The sequence below is a fragment of the Camelina sativa genome, chromosome 11 (assembly GCF_000633955.1).
Source record: "Camelina sativa cultivar DH55 chromosome 11, Cs, whole genome shotgun sequence".
Taxonomy (NCBI): domain Eukaryota; kingdom Viridiplantae; phylum Streptophyta; class Magnoliopsida; order Brassicales; family Brassicaceae; genus Camelina; species Camelina sativa.
This window is the reverse complement of record NC_025695.1, coordinates 34,762,298-34,786,242: the sequence shown is the minus strand read 5'-3', so window position 1 is coordinate 34,786,242 and position 23,945 is coordinate 34,762,298. Positions and strand designations below refer to the sequence as shown.

The 23,945-nt window shown below is 36.3% G+C and overlaps 4 protein-coding genes and 1 long non-coding RNA gene across 7 annotated transcripts; 2 read left to right on the top strand and 3 right to left on the bottom strand.

The window, feature by feature from the left end:
• Window positions 4,727–7,803, top strand: LOC104725160. 3 transcript variants are annotated; one of them, XM_019232750.1, is made up of 4 exons: window positions 4,727–4,768; window positions 5,371–5,979; window positions 6,448–7,538; window positions 7,626–7,803. In XM_019232750.1, the coding sequence occupies exons 2-4, from the start codon at window positions 5,384–5,386 to the stop codon at window positions 7,709–7,711; spliced, it is 1,773 nt and encodes a 590-aa protein (XP_019088295.1). In that variant the 5' UTR covers window positions 4,727–4,768; window positions 5,371–5,383; the 3' UTR covers window positions 7,712–7,803. The 3 variants fall into 3 exon arrangements, with proteins under 3 accessions (XP_019088295.1, XP_019088296.1, XP_010442068.1); XM_019232751.1 differs by lacking the exon at window positions 4,727–4,768 and having other exon boundaries at window positions 5,015–5,831; window positions 6,300–7,538; XM_010443766.2 differs by lacking the exon at window positions 4,727–4,768 and having other exon boundaries at window positions 5,015–5,979.
• Window positions 9,305–13,324, bottom strand: LOC109127727 (transcription initiation factor TFIID subunit 4b-like). Its single transcript, XM_019233139.1, has 3 exons — window positions 13,260–13,324; window positions 9,759–9,981; window positions 9,305–9,565 (listed from the first exon to the last, which is right to left on the bottom strand). The coding sequence occupies exons 2-3, from the start codon at window positions 9,955–9,957 to the stop codon at window positions 9,423–9,425; spliced, it is 342 nt and encodes a 113-aa protein (XP_019088684.1). The 5' UTR covers window positions 9,958–9,981; window positions 13,260–13,324; the 3' UTR covers window positions 9,305–9,422.
• On the bottom strand, window positions 11,835–12,368 carry LOC104725161. Its single transcript, XR_757842.1, has 2 exons — window positions 12,314–12,368; window positions 11,835–12,120 (listed from the first exon to the last, which is right to left on the bottom strand). It is a non-coding gene; the product is annotated as an uncharacterized LOC104725161 (long non-coding RNA).
• Window positions 14,045–20,058, bottom strand: LOC104725159 (transcription initiation factor TFIID subunit 4b). Its single transcript, XM_010443765.1, has 15 exons — window positions 19,994–20,058; window positions 19,768–19,873; window positions 18,535–19,037; window positions 18,356–18,448; window positions 17,019–17,064; window positions 16,259–16,893; window positions 15,952–16,076; window positions 15,688–15,775; window positions 15,465–15,600; window positions 15,317–15,372; window positions 15,173–15,229; window positions 14,955–15,095; window positions 14,806–14,874; window positions 14,499–14,721; window positions 14,045–14,305 (listed from the first exon to the last, which is right to left on the bottom strand). The coding sequence occupies exons 1-15, from the start codon at window positions 20,030–20,032 to the stop codon at window positions 14,163–14,165; spliced, it is 2,460 nt and encodes an 819-aa protein (XP_010442067.1). The 5' UTR covers window positions 20,033–20,058; the 3' UTR covers window positions 14,045–14,162.
• On the top strand, window positions 21,698–23,664 carry LOC104725157 (PXMP2/4 family protein 4-like). Its single transcript, XM_010443764.1, has 4 exons — window positions 21,698–22,059; window positions 22,813–23,041; window positions 23,176–23,300; window positions 23,391–23,664. Exons 1-4 carry the CDS (start codon window positions 21,733–21,735, stop codon window positions 23,469–23,471), a joined length of 762 nt encoding a protein of 253 aa, XP_010442066.1. The 5' UTR covers window positions 21,698–21,732; the 3' UTR covers window positions 23,472–23,664.

Genomic DNA, 23,945 nt, shown 5'->3' with positions numbered 1-23,945 from the left:
TCATGCTAATAATGTCATGATTTAATTTTAAAAACTTGCATTATTTATTCCATTTCATTTTCTAATTAGAAGTATGTGATAGTTTCTTAGAAACTTTGATATTGTTTATTTTGATTTTTTTTTATAGTTATAAAATGTAAGATCAATAGATGTTTCTTATTTTCTAATAGTTTTAATTTAATTGTAGTATTTTGAATTTCTTACTCATAAGTTCTACTTTCAGATTTATCTAAGACTCACAATATCATCCTTTGTTGTTTACAATTTTTATTTCTTAGTTTCTCAACTTTTATTGGTTGGTCATATGCTCATTGCAATCACATAGATTTTTTTATCTTAGTTTTTTTTTTATAATAAATATGTCATCAATTATTGCTATGTGATATAATTTTATTCAAAAAATCTTTTTGTCAACAGTTTTTATGGTTAAATAAATTATGCAAATTAAGTGAAAGTAAAAAGACATATATTTGGCATACTGTATTCTTTAGGTGGTCCTAAAGAGAATGTTCCAACGGTAATATATGATTAGGTGATTCATAAATTGATGTAAATAAGTTAATAAGATAATAGGTTGAATGATGGTTTGCATGTAAAATAATATCTGAAGAAGGTGTGTAATCATATTTGATGCGAGATTGAGAAATCATGTATTTGAATTTGGCAATAGCAATAATAAAGAAAAATTAACGATGAGGAGAGCAGTAAACCAAAGATTATCAAAAAACAAGAAAAATATAAAAGGAGCCATGAACTAAGAAGAAGGTGGAACTGAAGAATTCAAAGAGGATGCAAGAAAATAATGGAGAAGATTCAAGTGAAGTGTTGTATCATGCAGTCCAAAAACAAAGCATAGTACCTTACTAGAAGTCAGGATGGACCCGACTTCTAAGATTGTGAAATCAAAAAAAGTCGTAACGGAAGCGACTAAAGATGAATTATGAAGAGGGGAGTATTGAAGTTCTAATAGCAAGAACTTAAAGAAAGAGTTCAAGAGTGGTATCCAAAAACAGAAGAAAAGATCGAAGTCAAGCTAATACAAGATTTTCATACAACGCCAAGACAAAATTGACCAAGCTAGAAAATGAAGGAAAAGGAAGAAGTCTCGAAAGATAAGAGGCCAAATAGGAGATTGAGTCAGTAGAAGAACCAAGGTGAAGCTAAGGAGAATTCGAGGATGAATTCTATTAAGAAGAGGAGAATGTAATACTCCATACTAAACCTAAAAATATACGGGAATGACATGGACATGACCATGAAATAAATTAAGAAGAAGTTGAGAAGGCTGTAAGAAGAAGTAAAAACCAAGTTGGAGCTAAGAAATAATTTTCTTTTAGAAAATCAAGTTGCCAAAGACTCTTTTAGCCGATCACCGAAAGGAAAAGTGATTCGGTTAATTTTATTTGAGTTTGAGGATTTTAGGGAAGCTAAAAAGAGATAAAATAGAGTATTTTATCTTGAAAAATTAGTTTTTCATAGAGGAATTATTTTTGGGACAATGACACATAAAACTAGTCGAAACGGGATATTCCAGCGAGAAACGGTTAACGGCTTGTGAGAGTTAAGCTTAGAATCAATTAGAAGTGTTTTGATTGGTCAAGAGACGACCAAGTGGCTCATTATCAGCCAAGAAAACAGGATAGAGGCGTTGGTTAGCTGTTGTGCCATGTGTTATCTTTAAGAAGTGGATAAACATGGTTAATTTGGAATGGCAAGTTGTGATTGGTAGAGAAGTGAACGTGAGACACTAGTTTAGGTGACTAAACAACCTTAACACCGACTTTAGGAGAGTAAAAATAGGCAGCCTTCGTTCATTAGTTTTAGCACACCAAAGATCAACCAAAAACCTTAGTTAAAATTCCTATTTCGATTTTGAAGACTCTAGAAGTTTCTGAGTAGCTCAAGGAAGTTTGTCGAAGAAGTAAGCAAGCGAATAGGTAAGTAGCTTAGTCTTAGTTTCAGTTTCCCTCCTAGCTTTTCTGTTTAGATCCCAATTTAAGCTTATCTTAATGATGTGAAATCTAGAGCTTTCGAGTTCAAGTGGATCTAGCTAGTCGGAGACGTAAAACCAAGTGCAGCTTCAGCCGAACCTTGTGAGTACCAAACACATGTGGAGTAGCAAATGTTTAAGTTTATTTATTTATTTGAAATTGCGTGTGAGATTGAAGTTTATAGTTGATTGAATTGTTTGGTTATTATTTTAATTATAGTAATTGTTGCATTTTAGGTTCGTGTTCTATCACATTATAGCTTATGATCATTGTTGTGTGATTTGTTTGATGTGAGCTATAACGTTCACTTCTCTAACAATCACAACAGGTCAAAAGTAATTTTGCCATTCTCAGCCAATAAAACAGGATAGAGGAGTTGGTGAGCTGTTGTGCCATGTGTTATCTTTAAGAAGTGGATAAGTACGGTTAATTTAGAATGGAAAGTTGTGATTGGTGGAGAAGTGAATGTGAGACACTAGTTTAGGTGACTAAACAACCTTAACACCGACTTTAGGAGAGTAAAAATAGGCAGCCTTCGTTCATTAGTTTTAGCACACCAAAAATCAACCAAAAACCTTAGTTAAAATTCCTATTTCGATTTTGAAGACTCTAGAAGTTTCTGAGCAGCTCAAGGAAGTTTGTCGAAGAAGTTAGCAAGCGAATAGGTAAGTATCTTAGTCTTAGTTTCAATTTCCCTCCTAGCTTTTCTGTTTAGATCCCAATTTAAGCTTATCTTAATGATGTGAAATCTAGAGCTTTCGAGTTCAAGTGGATCTAGCTAGTCGGAGACGTAAAACCAAGTGCAGCTTCAGCCGACCCTTGTAAGTACCAAACACATGTGGAATAGCACATATAGGTTTTATTTATTTATTTTGAAACTGCGTGTGAGGTTAGTTTATAGTTTATTGAATTGTTTGGGTTTTATGTTTATTATAGTAATTGTTTCACTTTAGGTTCATGTTCTATTACGTTATAGCTCACATCAAACAAATCACACAACAATGATCATAAGCTATAATGTGATAGAACATGAACCTAAAATGCAACAATTACTATAATTAAAATAATAACCAAACAATTCAATCAACTATAAACTTCAATCTCACACGCAATTTCCAATAAATAAATAAACTTAAACATTTGCTACTTCACATGTGTTTAGTATTTCCAAGGTTTGGCTGAAGTTTCACTTGGTTTTACATCTCCAACTAGCTAAATCCACTCGAACTCGAAAACTATGGATTTCATATCATCAAAATCCGCTTAGATTGGGATCTTAAAAAAAAGCTAGAAGGGAAATTGAAACTAAGACTAAGCTACTTACTTAGTAGCTTACTGACTTCCTCGAAAAACTCCCTTGAACTGCTCCGAAACTTCTGAGGTCTCCGAAAACGAACTAGGAATTTTAACTAAAGTTTTTGGTTAATTTTTGGTGTGCTAAAACTAATGAACAAAAGCTGCCTATTTATACTCTCCTAAGGTCGATGCTAAGGCTTCTTAGTCACCTAAACAAGTGTCTCACGTTCACTTCTCCACCAATCACAACTTGCCATTCTAAATTAACCGTACTTATCCACTTCTAAAGATAACGCATGGCACAACAGCTCACCAACTCCTCTATCCTGTTTTATTGGCTGAGAATGGCAAGATTTTCTAAAACAAAATTACTTTTGAGCTCCAACTTGATTTTTACTTCTGCTTAAAGCCTCCTCAACTTCCTCAAGTTCTTCTTAATTTATCTTTTCTTTAGCACAAAATTCCAATTTTACTCATTAGCGCTCTTTTGACTATCTTTCGAGTCAATTCTATGAATCTAAAAACTTACTGATTCTTTTTGGCTAAAACCTTTCAAGCTTTTTTATATTTTAATCACATGCCTCTGCCCACTGAATGCTTCATTTTCTTCCTTCCCAACTGTTTCTTAGTTGCTGGACTAATTACCGAAAAATAGCGACTTTCGCAAGACGACTATCTGCTCCTGTTGAACCTTAGCGTCTATTTTTAAATAATATTTGCAGAACTTTGATGTCAGTTCTCTTACCTACTGATTAACTCTAGTCTTTCTTAAAAATGCTCTTCCTCAACTTTTTCTTCTTGGTAAAGTCATTCAACTATCTTACTGCATCTTTCATCTCCGATTATTTTCTAAGTAATAATATCTCAAGACAAGCCCTCTAGATCCCTTCTACTGATCTTTAGTCATTATTGTTCCTTTGGTTTTTAACCAATCTTCCCCTCTTTTGTTTTATTTTCCTCGTTGGTCGAATGGTCATGTCCACGTCCTTCCAATATGTTTTAAGGTTTAATACAGAGTTTTACATCCTTTTTTCTAAGCACTATTAATAGTGCTACAGTAACTATCCATCATTAAATTGGAAAAATAGATCAATAACTAAAACTGAACCACCTTTCATCTTCTCTATTTTTTTTCTTCTATAATTTAAGCTATCATTTTTAAAGTGCAGATTGATGGAGGGATTGAGCCTGAAAGAAGACATGATTAATGGAGACGGAGAAAACTAATGAATGAATTCCTTTTGTGACAAAAAAAAAAAAAAAACAAGGGTTGGCACGTCTATGGTACATTTCTCTTTCGATATTTTTTTATTATCTTACCAAATTGTTAAATGACATTTTATTTACGTCTCAAGTTGAGACTCTCAACCTTGTTTTAAAGCCTTGTTTTCCAAAAGTCTTCAAAAACTCGTGTAAAAATATGTAGGTGATGGTGTCAACCAACATTAGCCTCAAAAACGACTTTCAACTTCATCTCTTTGGTAAGAATTTTTATTTTGTTCCAAATTGTTCAAATACTTTCAAATAAGACTTATATCATAAGCCAAAACTTCTAAAAACCATGATATATCAGATATCATATTAAAAATATGGCTTAACTTATCCCAAAAGATAACTCAAAAATTTTAAAGCTACCACATTTTTTATATATTAACCAAAGATCTTTATTCCAACCAATGGGAGACATTAGACTCTTATAAGAACTCTTATAAAATTAGCAGGCAAGGTGTTTCTGTTATGTGTTATGTTTTATCGATTTACAATTGGATTTTCTATACAATGATACTAGTAGAAACTAGTGTACTACAAAGTTACAAATTAAACCGTTCAATTTTTTTGAATTGTTTAAATGGAAAACATTTGCATTTCGCTTTCTTATGCGGCCGCTAGATGTCATCACACTACTAGGCCACTTTAGTTCACTTTTGTATTAATAAACAAAAACCCACTTTGATCTGCATATCCACCTGGATCACATACAAAACCCTATTTTCCCTTTTTGTTTTTAACCTTCTTTAATCAGCAAGAACAGCCAAAAAGATCAATAAAATCTCAGATCTTTCATGGACCACTTCCGTTGCAGGAGTACAAACAAGATGGCCAGGACCCACGTTGTTGTCGGTTCCAGACCGTGTTGCTTCATCTGTGCCATGGAGGAAAAAGACCCTTGTGTAAGAAAAGCATGGTTAGAGTTATTTCTGAAAGATTTGCACATGACAAGAGACGACACAGAGCTCGCTCTCACACTTAGTTTTATTTGGAGATACGCCATGGCCGACCCTGAGAACCCCGAGTTACCGTCTCTTGGGGTGTTCGACTGCATGACAAGGTTAATGAAGAAAGGTCTTGAGGATGTAGAATGGGTGATGACAGGCCAAAATGTGTATGTTCCTTACTATGCTGCTCATGTCATTGGATCTTACACCATGAAGAAGCCTGCGTTTGCTGTAAAAGCTGTGAAGTCTGGAGTTATAGCTCCATTGCTTGAGCTTATGAGAGGAAAGATGAGCTGGGTCGAGCAAAGAGTCGTTGTTAGGGCGTTAGGTCACTTGGCGAGCTACGAGAGGACGTTTGAGGCAGTGGCTGCTTACGAGAATGATGTGGTGAGATTATCCATGGAGATTGCAACGACATGTGTTGATGTTGTGTATGAAGAGTTTGTGAGTGTTCAAGCAAAAGAAGGAAGAGTGAGGTATCNAGAGCTCGCACTCACACTTACTTTTATTTGGAGATACGCCATGGCCGACCCTGAGAACCCTGAGTTACCGTCTCTTGGGGTCTTCGAGTGCATGACAAGGTTAATGAAGAAAGGTCTTGAGGATGTAGAATGGGTAATGACTGGCCAAAACGTGTATGTTCCTTACTATGCTGTTCATATCATTGGATCTTACACCATGAAGAAGCCTGAGTTTGCTGTAAAAGCTGTGGAGTCTGGAGTTATAGCTCCATTGCTTGAGCTTATGACTGGAAAGATGAGTTGGGTCGAGCAAAGAGTCGTTGTTAGGGCGTTAGGTCACTTGGCGAGCTACGAGAGGACGTTTGAGGCTGTGGCTGCTTACGAGAATGAAGTGGTGAGATTAGCCATGGAGATTGCAACGACATGTGTTGATGTTGTGTATGAAGAGTTTGTGAGTGTTCAAGCAAAAGAAGGAAGAGTTAGGTATCACTGTGACTTGCTTACTAGAGGACTTGGAGGGTTAGAGATGGAAGACCAAAAAGCTGAGGAATGGGCAAGTCAGCTCCAATGCTGGTCACTTCATTTACTCAATTGCTTTGCTTACAAGCATAGGTCTATTTCTCTTATTTGTAACAAAAACTTTCTCAAGGATCTTAGCCAAATGTGGGGTGGATTGGTTAACCACACGTCTCGTGCAGGCATCGGACTGATCCGGATTCTTTGTTATAGTAAACAAGGGAGAGAACATGTCTCAGGATCAAAAGATATGATATTGAGTCTATGCAATCTCTCTCGGTCTTCTGATGATTGGCAATACATGGGTATAGATTGCCTTTTGCTGCTTCTCAAAGACCAAGAAACAAGGTACAAAGTCATAGAGATGTCATTGTTTTATCTAGTAGACCTAGTTGAGGTTAAAGCTCTTGATGTCAGACCAAACCTAGGAGATCGAATAACTAAGGTTCTTTTAATGCATTACAACACAAAGAAAGGTTGTGTCTACACTCACAAGGTCCAAAAAGCCTTAAAAGAACTATGGAGGAACAAAGTAGAGAGGAGAAAGAGGGAGAAAAAGATGATGAGTGAGAATCAAGAATTGCTGACAGAGACAAGTGTTGTTGTGAATTTGATTAAGCAGCAAGCAAACCAATTGCTTTGTGTAGGAGACATAGAGGGAGCTATTAGATGCTACACTGAAGCGATAGGCTTATGCCCTTTGAAACTGAGGAAAAAGAGAATGAATCTATATAGCGACAGAGGAGAGTGTTACTTACTCCTTGGAGATGTAGATGCGGCCATAAGTGATTGCACAAGAGCTCTTTGCTTGTCGGAACCAGTGAATTCGCACGGTAAAAGTCTTTGGACAAGATCAAGAGCTTATGACATCAAAGGGCTTTCAAGAGAAAGCTTGATGGACTGTATCATGTTTGTCAATGGCCGCTGCTTTCGTGGTAAAATCCCTTACTACGCTGCTCAAATGATCAGCAAACAGATGGAGGCTACGTGGCTATTCGAAAAGGCTAGAGCAGCAAAGCTTAGCAGGATGATGCTCAAGGATAAATATCACTTAACCGGTATATTTTCTTTTACATATGTGTGTGTGAATAAAGGATTTTGGATCTCTTCTAGATAACACAAGATTGTTATTTTTCCCTCTTAAGGCTTGTCGATGATCGCAGAAGAACCCAAGAAGAAGAAGAAGGAAGGAATGGTGATGGAAAGGAAGAAACCTGATCACTTACATTGAGCAATCTATTTAGCATCTCATTCGGTCCTCATTAGTTGTTTTCCTTTTCATTTTAAATTAGACTGACTAGTACTTTTTGTGATGGATTAGTATCTTTCTTTTTATTTCGAAACAATGTGAACTTGTTAACAAAAAAAAATGAAAAATAAACACAAGAGTTGATTACAAAAAAAAGCTTATGGCTAAGGAGTTGCAATGACCCAAAATTTTTGGAAATGCCGGTTTTGAAACTAAAGGAGCTGCTTGTATCAGATAGTCAAAAATAGTTACGGTGTGCTATCTAGTTGACTGAAAATTAATTTGTAACTAGAAAATCTTATTCTTGTTTTTTTTTTGTAATTTGTAAAATGATTTTATTTACTATTCATCCACATATTTACTAAAAAATAAACCCTAGCTAGTAAAGACAATTTGCTCAAGTTCACCAAAATCACAACTATAATTACGCCTATATAGTCTTTGAGGGTAACTTTTGGTTATTGTGTCATGTGATCACTTTTCCTAGTTGAGTTTTCTTCTACTTTGTCCTTACAATTTGAAATGAATTAAACTTCTATAGATAAGATCGAATCCTTAAACATTATGAACAAAAAACTAAAGTTACGATGATACACCAACACTAAAAACATATTTGAAAATTCGTATATATTTATCATTTATGGGTTCTTCTTAGTAGTTACAACGTTGTTTTCTTGGCATCGGATAGAGTGGAAATGAGTATTTTATGTGAAGAAGTAAATGGCGGAAAGGTGCGAGTCACATAGAAGATGGGGAGGACCACAAAACCACAATAAGGTCCGCGTGATCTTTTTAACTCATTCTTTTACTTAAATATATGGTTTAGTGTAGAGTGTAGACAATAATTTCACGACTTTGCGTACATCATTTGGACTAATTAAGCACTCTACTTTTTATAATTTATTTACCAGAAATGTCAATCAGAATAATAATGAAGTTATGGAAAATCCTAAAACATTATACCTGACTACTCAAGACCCGGTTCCTGGGCTGGATCAGAATTTTTTTTCATATAGATACCTTTTTCATTGCTTATAGACTTATAGTGAGAGGTGTCCAACACAATTCAAAGATGGGCAGTACAAAGATGAACGGTCAATAACAATAAGTCGAGTAAATATTGAGAGGGTATCTTGGGGAGGATTATTCGGTTTGGGCTTCACGGGTTCACTATTAGACGGACTTTGACGGTCCCCAGTATACTTCCAATAGTAACCTATAAAAGAATATAATGCACAACCATAGGTCTGTGTAATGCCCATGTAAGATCGCAGACATGATCACGTACACACACATGTTACACTAAAATGTGCTCCAACCGTATCCGGGACCTAGTCTGTCCCAACCAGCCTAAGCAGTCCCAACGACGGGTCTAGTGAGAAGCTCTAAAACTTGATTTGGATGTTTTATAGAAAAAAAATTCAATCGATGTTGACATAAATTTTTTGGAACCGGCATTTAATAGGGGTAGGTTTGTATGATGTAATAGGAGTAGGTTTGTATTTCAATCAATTTGGAACATTTGAAGTCTCTAGCACTGGATGCAAGTATTGAGTTTTGAATCTTTAGGGGTTGTATTATGAATTGACGTTTGAGGTTGAAATGGCCATAGAACAGACACAATGGTATAAATCTCTTGGGCCTTGACGATTAAATTATCATCAGAAGCTTATAAATAATGATTCTGCTTTTTCTATTGAATTAATCGATACATTAAAGTGGATTTGGACATCTGCGGCTCTCTCTCCAAAACAGCAACCACATCCTTCACAGTGATTGTCCTTACCACTTTTGGTTGAGGAGACGAACCTTGGTTTTTCCCTACTCTTCGACCACCTGAAAACATGAATCCAGAGCTTATTATCACAAACAAAACCACGAGGAACTCAATAGACAAAAGCCACATCACAACTAGACTCTTAGCATTTCTAACACTAGGAGCAATTCATGTATTCGAGGAGGGTTTTTGAGCTTTGTTCATTCCTGATTCTTTACTCTTACGTAAAAAGCGGTTATATAATGGACTTACCATTTCCAGAAAACCGTCGTCCACCATCTTGCCTGTCCTTAGAGTTCTTTCCTCCACCTGAAGTAGCTTTCTGACTCCCATCTTTACCACCTTCAGATACAGATTTTTGACGAGCTTCAGCCATTAATTGCCATTTTAAAAATGTATCATCTCCTCCGACAGCAGCACGAGCAGCAACATTTGCAGCTGTCGTTCTCATTTTGTCATCATCCTCCTTATTTACCTTCACATATCGAAACCACTAGTCTAAGAACAATGCAAAGATAANCTATTCGAAAAGGCTAGAGCAGCAAAGCTTAGCAGGATGATGCTCAAGGATAAATATCACTTAACCGGTATATTTTCTTTTACATATGTGTGTGTGAATAAAGGATTTTGGATCTCTTCTGTATAACACAAGATTGTTATTTTTCCCTCTTAAGGCTTGTCGATGATCGCAGAAGAACCCAAGAAGAAGAAGAAGGAAGGAATGGTGATGGAAAGGAAGAAACCTGATCACTTACATTGAGCAATCTATTTAGCATCTCATTCGGTCCTCATTAGTTGTTTTCCTTTTCATTTTAAATTAGACTGACTAGTACTTTTTGTGATGGATTAGTATCTTTCTTTTTATTTCGAAACAATGTGAACTTGTTAACAAAAAAAAATGAAAAATAAACACAAGAGTTGATTACAAAAAAAAGCTTATGGCTAAGGAGTTGCAATGACCCAAAATTTTTGGAAATGCCGGTTTTGAAACTAAAGGAGCTGCTTGTATCAGATAGTCAAAAATAGTTACGGTGTGCTATCTAGTTGACTGAAAATTAATTTGTAACTAGAAAATCTTATTCTTGTTTTTTTTTTGTAATTTGTAAAATGATTTTATTTACTATTCATCCACATATTTACTAAAAAATAAACCCTAGCTAGTAAAGACAATTTGCTCAAGTTCACCAAAATCACAACTATAATTACGCCTATATAGTCTTTGAGGGTAACTTTTGGTTATTGTGTCATGTGATCACTTTTCCTAGTTGAGTTTTCTTCTACTTTGTCCTTACAATTTGAAATGAATTAAACTTCTATAGATAAGATCGAATCCTTAAACATTATGAACAAAAAACTAAAGTTACGATGATACACCAACACTAAAAACATATTTGAAAATTCGTATATATTTATCATTTATGGGTTCTTCTTAGTAGTTACAACGTTGTTTTCTTGGCATCGGATAGAGTGGAAATGAGTATTTTATGTGAAGAAGTAAATGGCGGAAAGGTGCGAGTCACATAGAAGATGGGGAGGACCACAAAACCACAATAAGGTCCGCGTGATCTTTTTAACTCATTCTTTTACTTAAATATATGGTTTAGTGTAGAGTGTAGACAATAATTTCACGACTTTGCGTACATCATTTGGACTAATTAAGCACTCTACTTTTTATAATTTATTTACCAGAAATGTCAATCAGAATAATAATGAAGTTATGGAAAATCCTAAAACATTATACCTGACTACTCAAGACCCGGTTCCTGGGCTGGATCAGAATTTTTTTTCATATAGATACCTTTTTCATTGCTTATAGACTTATAGTGAGAGGTGTCCAACACAATTCAAAGATGGGCAGTACAAAGATGAACGGTCAATAACAATAAGTCGAGTAAATATTGAGAGGGTATCTTGGGGAGGATTATTCGGTTTGGGCTTCACGGGTTCACTATTAGACGGACTTTGACGGTCCCCAGTATACTTCCAATAGTAACCTATAAAAGAATATAATGCACAACCATAGGTCTGTGTAATGCCCATGTAAGATCGCAGACATGATCACGTACACACACATGTTACACTAAAATGTGCTCCAACCGTATCCGGGACCTAGTCTGTCCCAACCAGCCTAAGCAGTCCCAACGACGGGTCTAGTGAGAAGCTCTAAAACTTGATTTGGATGTTTTATAGAAAAAAAATTCAATCGATGTTGACATAAATTTTTTGGAACCGGCATTTAATAGGGGTAGGTTTGTATGATGTAATAGGAGTAGGTTTGTATTTCAATCAATTTGGAACATTTGAAGTCTCTAGCACTGGATGCAAGTATTGAGTTTTGAATCTTTAGGGGTTGTATTATGAATTGACGTTTGAGGTTGAAATGGCCATAGAACAGACACAATGGTATAAATCTCTTGGGCCTTGACGATTAAATTATCATCAGAAGCTTATAAATAATGATTCTGCTTTTTCTATTGAATTAATCGATACATTAAAGTGGATTTGGACATCTGCGGCTCTCTCTCCAAAACAGCAACCACATCCTTCACAGTGATTGTCCTTACCACTTTTGGTTGAGGAGACGAACCTTGGTTTTTCCCTACTCTTCGACCACCTGAAAACATGAATCCAGAGCTTATTATCACAAACAAAACCACGAGGAACTCAATAGACAAAAGCCACATCACAACTAGACTCTTAGCATTTCTAACACTAGGAGCAATTCATGTATTCGAGGAGGGTTTTTGAGCTTTGTTCATTCCTGATTCTTTACTCTTACGTAAAAAGCGGTTATATAATGGACTTACCATTTCCAGAAAACCGTCGTCCACCATCTTGCCTGTCCTTAGAGTTCTTTCCTCCNGTTGTTTTCCTTTTCATTTTAAATTAGACTGACTAGTACTTTTTGTGATGGATTAGTATCTTTCTTTTTATTTCGAAACAATGTGAACTTGTTAACAAAAAAAAATGAAAAATAAACACAAGAGTTGATTACAAAAAAAAGCTTATGGCTAAGGAGTTGCAATGACCCAAAATTTTTGGAAATGCCGGTTTTGAAACTAAAGGAGCTGCTTGTATCAGATAGTCAAAAATAGTTACGGTGTGCTATCTAGTTGACTGAAAATTAATTTGTAACTAGAAAATCTTATTCTTGTTTTTTTTTTGTAATTTGTAAAATGATTTTATTTACTATTCATCCACATATTTACTAAAAAATAAACCCTAGCTAGTAAAGACAATTTGCTCAAGTTCACCAAAATCACAACTATAATTACGCCTATATAGTCTTTGAGGGTAACTTTTGGTTATTGTGTCATGTGATCACTTTTCCTAGTTGAGTTTTCTTCTACTTTGTCCTTACAATTTGAAATGAATTAAACTTCTATAGATAAGATCGAATCCTTAAACATTATGAACAAAAAACTAAAGTTACGATGATACACCAACACTAAAAACATATTTGAAAATTCGTATATATTTATCATTTATGGGTTCTTCTTAGTAGTTACAACGTTGTTTTCTTGGCATCGGATAGAGTGGAAATGAGTATTTTATGTGAAGAAGTAAATGGCGGAAAGGTGCGAGTCACATAGAAGATGGGGAGGACCACAAAACCACAATAAGGTCCGCGTGATCTTTTTAACTCATTCTTTTACTTAAATATATGGTTTAGTGTAGAGTGTAGANATAGTCTAAGAACAATGCAAAGATAATTTTGACGTGACTCTACAACTGCTAATAATTTCTCCATACCTTCACACCCTTTGAACGGTTATCTTCTTTCTCCTTCTCACTGTCAACTCCACCATCACCTTCTTCACTCTGCANCATTTGGACTAATTAAGCACTCTACTTTTTATAATTTATTTACCAGAAATGTCAATCAGAATAATAATGAAGTTATGGAAAATCCTAAAACATTATACCTGACTACTCAAGACCCGGTTCCTGGGCTGGATCAGAATTTTTTTTCATATAGATACCTTTTTCATTGCTTATAGACTTATAGTGAGAGGTGTCCAACACAATTCAAAGATGGGCAGTACAAAGATGAACGGTCAATAACAATAAGTCGAGTAAATATTGAGAGGGTATCTTGGGGAGGATTATTCGGTTTGGGCTTCACGGGTTCACTATTAGACGGACTTTGACGGTCCCCAGTATACTTCCAATAGTAACCTATAAAAGAATATAATGCACAACCATAGGTCTGTGTAATGCCCATGTAAGATCGCAGACATGATCACGTACACACACATGTTACACTAAAATGTGCTCCAACCGTATCCGGGACCTAGTCTGTCCCAACCAGCCTAAGCAGTCCCAACGACGGGTCTAGTGAGAAGCTCTAAAACTTGATTTGGATGTTTTATAGAAAAAAAATTCAATCGATGTTGACATAAATTTTTTGGAACCGGCATTTAATAGGGGTAGGTTTGTATGATGTAATAGGAGTAGGTTTGTATTTCAATCAATTTGGAACATTTGAAGTCTCTAGCACTGGATGCAAGTATTGAGTTTTGAATCTTTAGGGGTTGTATTATGAATTGACGTTTGAGGTTGAAATGGCCATAGAACAGACACAATGGTATAAATCTCTTGGGCCTTGACGATTAAATTATCATCAGAAGCTTATAAATAATGATTCTGCTTTTTCTATTGAATTAATCGATACATTAAAGTGGATTTGGACATCTGCGGCTCTCTCTCCAAAACAGCAACCACATCCTTCACAGTGATTGTCCTTACCACTTTTGGTTGAGGAGACGAACCTTGGTTTTTCCCTACTCTTCGACCACCTGAAAACATGAATCCAGAGCTTATTATCACAAACAAAACCACGAGGAACTCAATAGACAAAAGCCACATCACAACTAGACTCTTAGCATTTCTAACACTAGGAGCAATTCATGTATTCGAGGAGGGTTTTTGAGCTTTGTTCATTCCTGATTCTTTACTCTTACGTAAAAAGCGGTTATATAATGGACTTACCATTTCCAGAAAACCGTCGTCCACCATCTTGCCTGTCCTTAGAGTTCTTTCCTCCACCTGAAGTAGCTTTCTGACTCCCATCTTTACCACCTTCAGATACAGATTTTTGACGAGCTTCAGCCATTAATTGCCATTTTAAAAATGTATCATCTCCTCCGACAGCAGCACGAGCAGCAACATTTGCAGCTGTCGTTCTCATTTTGTCATCATCCTCCTTATTTACCTTCACATATCGAAACCACTAGTCTAAGAACAATGCAAAGATAATTTTGACGTGACTCTACAACTGCTAATAATTTCTCCATACCTTCACACCCTTTGAACGGTTATCTTCTTTCTCCTTCTCACTGTCAACTCCACCATCACCTTCTTCACTCTGCAGCAAGAAGAACCAATTTTGTCATGTCTGTGTGCTGTAGTAAATATAAGAACATAGGTAATGAGCTCAAAACCGACCTCACTCGGTTTCTTAAGCTTTTCAGCTTCAGCCTGCTTCTTCTCCCATTCTTCCTTCACCTTCTGGTTCATTTCATTAATTTGTAGGCGAATATCTGATGTGATAAAAGTCCGGTGTCTAGATTTCTCAGCATCAACCCGCTGAAGAAGAATTTTTACCTTGAGAAAGAATAGATACAAAAATGTTGAAGCAGGTCGTAAGAGAAAATAAGACTGACCTGCTTTGACAACCGAATTATATGGGATAATAATCCTCGCATCCTTTCCTCCACACACTGAGAGACAAATACATGAGAAAAGGGGAAAAAAAGAAAAAGAAGCTCAAGTACTGTAAGCAAATAATGCACAAGTTGACTTCTCACCAAAGACAAGCACCTTTCGACATCATTGCTTATCTGCTTTATACCCGCTTTCGCCACTGCCAGATATGAGAAACATTTGTAAGCTTCTTCTCCAAGTGATTCCATAACTAGAAATTAAAATAGAAGAAGATATGGGAAGTATCCAAACTAATTTCCGCCAGTTTTCTTTGCAGCGGATTTTTATGCAAGATTAATCTTTCTTCTTCTTCGTGCACAACTCTCCGAGATGCTTCGGAAACACGAGCATCCTCCTTGGCCCCAGAGAATAATTGTTCTTCCTCTTCCTAAACCAAATGCAGACAAAAAAAAAAGTTTATTCAGTAATCTACTTCCAGATATAAATTGAAAACTGAATCTACCAGGAAACGCACCCTGAGATTAACACCACTGACTGCAGTGACATCATTGAGCTGTTCAATACTTTGATCCATAGAATTCCCTGCTACTTTTTGCTTCTTACTGCAAGTTGATCCATGCAAAACAATTATGATTTTATTTTACTTGGGGACTCAAAAAGAAAAATGCTTTAAGCTTTAAAAATTCATACAACCGAAATCTCTTATTAAATTTGCTAACTGAAAAAGAGTGACTCAAGAAAATTGTTCCCCATGTCTTAGCCTGAGCAGATCAATTACCTTGGTGGTGGAGGTGAAGAACCTAATGTCTCCAGAGGTTTTTTCTGACCAACAGAAGGCTTTTTGGGTGGCATCCTAGCATTAATTCCTCCTTGAGAGGTTCCTAATGGGCCACGAGAATTCATCTGATGGATACACAAACAATGTCAATAAGAGATTGTCCAACCGAAATACCGAGGTTGTTACAAATAACTAGGAAAATATGCAGGGGATGTTGACGCGCCATGGTTGCCCCAGGAGCTCAAAAACAAGAACAGTTGAGACTAACTTTTATAATGAGAAAATTATATATTAATAGATCTCTTACTGTTGTACTAGCGTCTAGTTGAGTTGTCATGGAAGGAGATACAGAGCTTGCAGGCGCCATGTTGTTAGGTGTTGATAAACCCATTCTAGAGGAATCCTTCTCTAAGTCCTCATTCGAAGTTACTGAGGTTGCATTATTCTTTTCAAAACTTTGATCAACTGATTCTTGCTTAACAAGGGACACTAATGATCCTTGACCAGGTGCAGAATTTAGAGGTAATGATGAGCTGTTCTGGAAGTGTGATGTAACGCCACCTTGAACCCTATTCGGGTCATTTACAGAACTTGGCCTCTCAAATTTGGGCATAGTCATCATGTTTGTGGTAGATTGGGGGGGTCCTCCAAGACCAGTTGATCCCACAGTCGGGTTATGTGCCCCATGTCTCATATGGGAATCATGAAGGTGCGGTCTCAACGCGGAACCAGAAGCATTGGTGTTTGGACCGGGATATGTGTGATAACTACCAGAGGTAGTATACATAGGAAAAGAACTTGGTGGATGCTGCATCTGGTGCTGCGGATGTTTGGTAAGTCCCTGCACCGTAGCTGAACTGCCTAAGGTGCCTGAAGTTGAGGAAGGTAGTTGGTTAAGGTGGACTGCCCGAGGATCAGACTGCGATTTTTGATTATTGATTTCTGCGATGGAATAGATTTAATCAGGAAATAATAAGATATATCTAAAAAGAGTATAGAATATTATAAAAGTGTACGAAAAAAAAAAAAAAAAANAAAAAAAAAATGCATCAGTGAATAATTTATACCAGTAGAAGGAGCTTGAATCCCAATTTTTCCTTGGTTATAGTTCATCTGAAAACAATGAGCACAGATTATAAGTAAAGAAGAATCTAGACCCACTTAATCACACCCATGGTAAATTGCTCAAAAGTACAGATGCTTCAACGATTGACAATTTTGTTTGATGGAATTATGATCCCAGTTCAAAAAGCAAAACCTTTATTAAAATAGTGGAAAACAGAACAAAGTAAAAACTCCCAAAGGGAATGACTTTGGTTCTCTCGGATACACCAATAAACCCCAAATCCCTCCAAAGTCTTGGAAGAAGTTCATAAACGAGCGTCAACCTTATAAATATAGGAAAAGATAACTCCCAAACAAAAAAGGGAAAGAAAAGAAATAGAAATCCTATTGTTATCAGGAAATAACAAAAAATGGAAATCGTACTTAGAATTGGAGTAAAAATTTTGTATCATATTACTGTTTGATATGGGAAATAAGATAAAAATCGTCTCAGTTGGTATACTTAACGTCTTAAACTAGTCCCACTTTGCAGACGTTGACCACAAACTCTGGAAGTACATATTTAGCACCCTTTTAACATGTCCACTAAAAAAAATATCAGACATAGTGTGACCAAAATGTGGGACAAAGTCAGTAAAAATCATATGATTAATCATTCCAGGGATAAGTCTGATAACCTTAGAAAGAATTATAATCGCTAAGATAGTGTTTAATAAAAAAAAAAAATCTCGACTTTTTGGTTGTGAAGAAAATAGAGGAAGATTTAAGGTTTTGCCTAATTCATGAAGCCACTGCAAGGTAGAGGAAAGAAGTGAAAGCGAGAAAAGATGCAGACAGTGCAAATACGACCTTCTGGTTAAGGATTTTGGAAAAGAGGCAACAGAGAGATACAAAAACGTTTCAAACATTGAGGTATGAAAAAACCTAACAGCTGGAAACTGGAAAATCAACCAAACAAAGTTCCCATCAACTGGAATCTGGTAAAGAAAAAATCAGATCACAGAAATACAGTATCGTGAAGGATAATAAGATGGTGTTCCATAAAACCAATATCATATTATCGTGAAGGATGCCAGCCTAGAAGTATATATTCTAAAAACCAGTTGAATTAAAGATCACCAGATGTAGCTCATGTCAGACTCAGACCATTCAAGCTAATAAAAAAAAACAATAGTCCTTTAGATCCAGCTAAATTTAAAGGACAAAAGTAAAAAAATTAGAGCCTCAAAAGCAGACTTAAATAGACAATTCCAACATGATTCCGTTCACAAGCTAATACTCTAAGTCGGTTTTCTGGTTTTATTTACTACATGACACAAAATATGGAAAATGGTAATACCTGCTGCAGTTTACTAACTGCCAACCTGAGCATCTGATCGCCTACAATATCCTTCATATGTCTTGTGAACCCCTCTTTGGGGATTTCATTTTTCTGCAAAAAGAAAGTATCAGAAGGAAAGCAATGATATTGCAATAGCTTTCGAACAGAATTTCAAATGATTCCACTGATAGACATACCTTAAGTCTAGCATATAAGGTACGGAGCTGCAGTGCTCTATCTTTATCGAGTTGAGCCATTAAGGTAGGAAGCAAAGCAGCAAATGGTACTTGCTTAGGGTTGCGGTTCATAGGGTTAGCAGACGGTTCCACTCCCCGAGCCTGTTGACTACTCATCTTTTGCAGTTTCACATACTGAGATTCACTCTCTTGAACATTATGTGATCTATCTGGTTCATTACCAGTAGGATTCTTTTCAGAAATCGGCAACCCAATTGTTTGGGGTACCTGCGATGGATTCTCCCACAGTTGACCTGCTCGATGAAGGTCTTGAGGCTGGTTGTGTTGTAAATGAGATTCATTGGCTCGTTTCAAATCATGTTGATGTTGATTTTCTAAAGTCGATCCTTGTTGCTCCTTCATCTGAGTACTTTCAAGGCTGTGCTGCGTCTGGACATTGATATTAGCATCTCCAATACCATTCTTCCATGGCGCAAACTGCTGGCTGGGAGGATGGTTGTTTCCTATAGAAATAATTCAAGCAACTGGTTGATGAAACTACAGTCACAAGTTAAACTGGAGGAAAAATCAGATAATGCCCAAAAAGGAAACCAGGACCATCACCCTACTATCTACCCTAGCTAATAAGTCCCATCACATTGATCGTTTTCAATGACTCAACAAGCATATATACAGGCTCTTGCCGATAACAAAATATATGCCGCTATTAGCATACAACAGCCCTTAAAAACTAGTCTTTCATGACCTTGATAATTGCTTTAATGTAGGATTGAAACTTTCTCACATGTCAGTAGATAAGAGAAGTTTACAATATAACCTAACATAGACATCTTCTTTAGTTATCCATGTTCCAAGAGTAATAATAATGTATCAGAAACTACTCTTTATATCGAAACAAGCACAACTTTGCTAACATGCCAAAGCTTCCCCAGATACTTAATAGCTTCACAGTGACAAGTCATTTTCTCATTACATTGGATCGCGCATCCACTCTAAGAGAAACCCACAACAAAAAAAATCCTATCTTTACTTCCAATACTGCACCTAAACCGGTACATAAGTTCAAGAATCTGACACAGAGCTCCCTCAGAAACTAAACAAAAACGTTCTGTAAGTCGTATGCAATAGGTTTCAAACTACAGCTCTCATCAAAAAGCAGGCTACAATTACAATCTCAGACGTAGAATCTAACTAGCCCTATCTTAAAAACTCGAATTTTGTAGAGAATCATACCAGGATTCGTCCCGAGTGGCATTGAAGTTGTCATAGAACCTTCAATATCTCGATTCAGAGCAGCTTGGAAAGCATCTACATCAGCTCCCGAATGCATCGACTCATCCTAACCAACACAATTCGACCGGAATCAAAAATCACTAACGACGCTTCAAGCCACCGAGCAAGGGCATCACACAAAATTGGATTTTGAAAAAAAAAACGAAATGAGATATAGAAACCTAACCTCGTCTTCTTCAAGGAGCTTGAAAATTGAAGGATCCATTGAAAAAAAAAAAAAAAAAAAAAAAGACTTACNCAGAGAGACCTCTCGGCGAAGATGAATTAAAAGGAAACATTGTGTTATAAAATCTCGATTGGTAAATTTCAGATTGAGTCCTTGCATAAAGATTATATCACATAAGAGTCCTAACCTAAACGGTGTCGTTTAATGCAGGAGTCAAAACGGTGTCATTTTCTCTGTTGCGACCTGCGAACTGTCTAAAGGGAGTTTTTTACTGGTTTGTTTAAGAACTGTATGTCGTTTTAATATATGAAACAAAACGCTGTCGTTTGATTTGTTACTGTACCGCGGATATGTAAAACGCTTCGTTCTGTTTTTCGAAGCATTGTATGTCGTTTTTGGTTTTAACAACTTGTATGTAGGCATGAACAAAATTAAATCGTAACCGTATTTTGGATCGTAACTGTACCGTATCTGAACCGTAACCAGACTGTAACCATATAAAATGGTTAAAATCTGTAACCATTAACCATAAATATATAGTTAAATTATATTAACTATAACTGTTAATTAACTGTAACCGTATCAAAACCGTTAGTTAACTGCATAGTTAAACTATAATTTGTTAACCGTAACCGTTTTAAATACTAATAATTATTTATTTAATATAAATCATATGATATATATAAAATATGAGTACACTAAAAACATATTAATTATAATTAAATAATATCAATTATATTATATCATCAAATAATATCAACTGTATCATATCTATTTTATATATCATATGATTGTAACCGTATATAATCGTAACCGCTTCAACCGAACTGTATTTAAGCGTAACCGTTTAATCATTTATTAAACGGTTATGGTTAAGGTTAAACAAAATTTCTAACTGTAATCAGTGGTTAATAAATTGTAACCGTGATAACCATGATAATCGTAACCGTGGTGCTGCCTACTTGTATGTTCTAATCCTTGTTTTAAAAATTGGTCTCAGCGGCCGGTTAATCGCCGGAAAAGCGCTCAGCGGTACCCAACCGCCGCGATTTTAGCAACTTCGGCCAATAAATCGGATATGTGAAAAAACTCAAAGTTTTGTTAGATTTATGATGAGAATCGGTTATTTATGATTAAATATGAAGATTTTGTATAAAGTATTGTGTAAATCGACCAAAAAAATGTTAAGAAGGGAAAAAATTAAACTGAGTTTTAGGGTTGGTGGATGCGCAATCAAAGAAAAAGATGAAGAGTTTACCGATTTTACCCTCTGATAAATGAATAGATTAAAAACTAACTGATGGGAATCAAACCTGGGACATGTTACTCTATTATAATGACTCGAACCATTAAACCATCGAACTTTTTCAAGATTTAACTCATGAAATAATATATATACTTGTCCAAGTTAGATATAAGCCCTAAAACTAGTTCCCGATTAATTCTCGTGTAATCTTTGATTAATCGCTAGGTCCACATCAACCGTCCGACTAGCGCCTAGCGATTTCTAAAACAGGGGTTCTAATGAATCAGCAAAACGCAGTCGTTTGATCTGTTGTAGCCTCTCGGGGAGAGAGTTATTACATTAAACATCATGTCGTTTTATTGGTTTTCTCTAAGCACTGTACGTCGGTTTAATGTTATGTTGGAAACGCTGTCGTATTGTCCTGGTACGGAGGAGTTACATCAAAACAGTGTAAAGCTGCCGCCATTAACGAAACATCGGAGAGAGAGAGAGAATGAACATCGTTGGATTGAGCAAACGTTTCTTCTCCGATCGTCGTTCTCTTCACGGAATCAACAATGCTCTCGTCGGAACTGTGTTCTCCGGTAGGAAACCTATCCTTGGATTCTCCGGCCGATCGTTTCACGAGCTCCGCAAGGCTGGGAGTTTCGTAGTCCCTCGCGTCTTCTCCGTGTCGCGAAATCTATCGACGAACGCTTCGTCTCCTTCGAAACAGCCTGCGTTTCTACGATGGTATTTGAGAAAGCTCGAATCACACCCTTTCGTGACTAAGAGCGTCACTACTTCCCTTATTTATATGGCCGCCGATCTCACTTCTCAGGTTTGGCTCTCTCTCCCTTGTTCGTTTTTGTTTGGAGTCTTTATGGTGTGGAATTAGGTTTTGAGTCATTTGTAGTTTTGGAATTTAGGGTTCATTCTCAGGGGATTTTATATTTTCAATTAGGAAGGAAACACCAATCTTGCATTGTTTCATCATACATAGAGAATTCCAAATTGATGTGTATGTTCTTACTTTTTTGTGTGTGAAAGTACCTCTGAAACTAGATTAGAGTCTTAGTAGTCAGAAGAAATGTTATACTTTAGTATAGAATAGCTAAGATAGCAATAAAAACTGTGATTTTGGTGTTTGGTTTAGTGGTGTTGTTTTCTAATTTGTTTTACTTATCTTTGATCCATTCTGTGTTCTCAACGACTGTTTCCTTTGGTATCTAAAGACTGTATTTACAGTGTTTACTGAGACACTGGAAAAAAAATATCTGTTTTGGTAGCTCGGGTAACCAACTATGCCGATAGACTAATCTTTATATTCAAGTCGTTTTTTCGTTTTTTACTGAATACTGGATGAGTTTGGTATTTTTGTGCTCAGAAAACTCACATCCCAATTGTCTAATGATCTTGTTATCTCTTGTGCATTCTTATAAGGCAGACATTTGTTAGGTGTGTGTCTTGGGGTGCTTATAAACTCTCTTTTTCAGTCATTGTATGATGATCATGTTTTCGTTAGCTTCCGCGGAAACTAGAGACTCTTTTTGTTGGTTTATTATTTGTGCTGACTCTCTAAATTCTTCAACAGATGATTACAATGCCTCCTGCTGGTTCATTTGACCTGATAAGAACAGCTAGAATGGCTAGCTTTGGGTTGATATTTCTCGGGCCGTCACAGCATCTGTGGTTCAGTTATCTTTCTAAAATATTGCCAAAGCGCGACGTGTTGACAACCTTTAAGAAAATAATGATGGGGCAGGTTCTTTTCGGACCTTGTAGCAACACGGTCTTCTATTCTTATAATGCCATTTTACAAGGTACATCTCATAATTAAGCTTGTCGATTGAATCTCTGGTCTCAAATGGATTTAGCTTTTTACAGTTCTACCTGTAAATTTATCAATACTCATCATGTGTTTGGAGTACTTGCATGTTGCTGGTCCATCATAAAGGTGAAAATTCTGACGAAATTTTGGCAAGATTGAAGCGAGATCTTCTGCCAACATTGAGAAATGGACTTATTTATTGGCCGGCCTGTGATTTTGTTACATTTAAGTATGTGCCAGTTCATCTACAGGTAAACCAAATATCTCTCTTACTACTTTTCCACTGTTTGGTGTGATTTTAAAAGTTTTTCCAACTTCAACATGTAATCTCTTGGTTGCAGCCACTGATGAATAGCTCGTGCGCTTATATATGGACGATTTATTTAACATATATGGCAAACCTGACGAAAGCTGACAGCTGAATAATCGACACTTTTATTGGTCACACGCAATTCGCAATCTCTTTATTCCATTGAACCGTCAAGTAAACATCAGATAATAGTACTAGTAGGTTTGTTTTTTTGTATTTACAATTCAGCAACAGTATCTCATAGATATGAACATTATTATGTATGGATTTTGAATTTTTTTATCCAAGCATATATTTCTAAGAAAGTCCCAAAGTTCCATCACAAATATTGCCAACATGTGCTTTGCCATCTTCTTTTTCTCTACATCCAATTATTCTCTGCTGATCTGCGTGCCACTCATCTATGTCACTAAGACCCTCCGTAGTCTCATCTCAAGAGCAAGGTTCTGCATACCTTTCTGAAGTCCGAACAAGAACATCCCGATCTTGTTCGGTGAACTCATGAACATCTGATAGAGATAACCGGCGATATCTTTTCTTTGTCCACAGGGACAACCTTTGGTGGTGGTGCAAACTTAAGAGGGCT

Bases quoted from the DNA above. Each gene is read 5' to 3' on its own strand.
- LOC104725160 (XM_019232751.1), top strand. From the start codon at position 5,351: ATGGACCACTTCCGTTGCAGGAGTACAAACAAGATGGCCAGGACCCAC. The intron at 5,832-6,299 runs GTCACTTGGCGA...TTAGGGCGTTAG, and splicing joins AGTCGTTGTTAGGGCGTTAG to GTCACTTGGCGAGCTACGAG. The intron at 7,539-7,625 runs GTATATTTTCTT...TTCCCTCTTAAG, and splicing joins GGATAAATATCACTTAACCG to GCTTGTCGATGATCGCAGAA.
- LOC109127727 (XM_019233139.1), bottom strand. From the start codon at position 9,957: ATGAGAACGACAGCTGCAAATGTTGCTGCTCGTGCTGCTGTCGGAGGA. The intron at 9,566-9,758 runs GTAAGTCCATTA...TCATGTTTTCAG, and splicing joins ACGACGGTTTTCTGGAAATG to GTGGTCGAAGAGTAGGGAAA.
- LOC104725159 (XM_010443765.1), bottom strand. From the start codon at position 20,032: ATGGATCCTTCAATTTTCAAGCTCCTTGAAGAAGACGAG. The intron at 19,038-19,767 runs GTATGATTCTCT...TTATTTCTATAG, and splicing joins GCCACTCGGGACGAATCCTG to GAAACAACCATCCTCCCAGC. The intron at 15,096-15,172 runs GTCAGTCTTATT...ATTCTTCTTCAG, and splicing joins TAATTCGGTTGTCAAAGCAG to CGGGTTGATGCTGAGAAATC.
- LOC104725157 (XM_010443764.1), top strand. From the start codon at position 21,733: ATGAACATCGTTGGATTGAGCAAACGTTTCTTCTCCGATCGTCGTTCT. The intron at 22,060-22,812 runs GTTTGGCTCTCT...ATTCTTCAACAG, and splicing joins CCGCCGATCTCACTTCTCAG to ATGATTACAATGCCTCCTGC. The intron at 23,301-23,390 runs GTAAACCAAATA...TCTTGGTTGCAG, and splicing joins ATGTGCCAGTTCATCTACAG to CCACTGATGAATAGCTCGTG.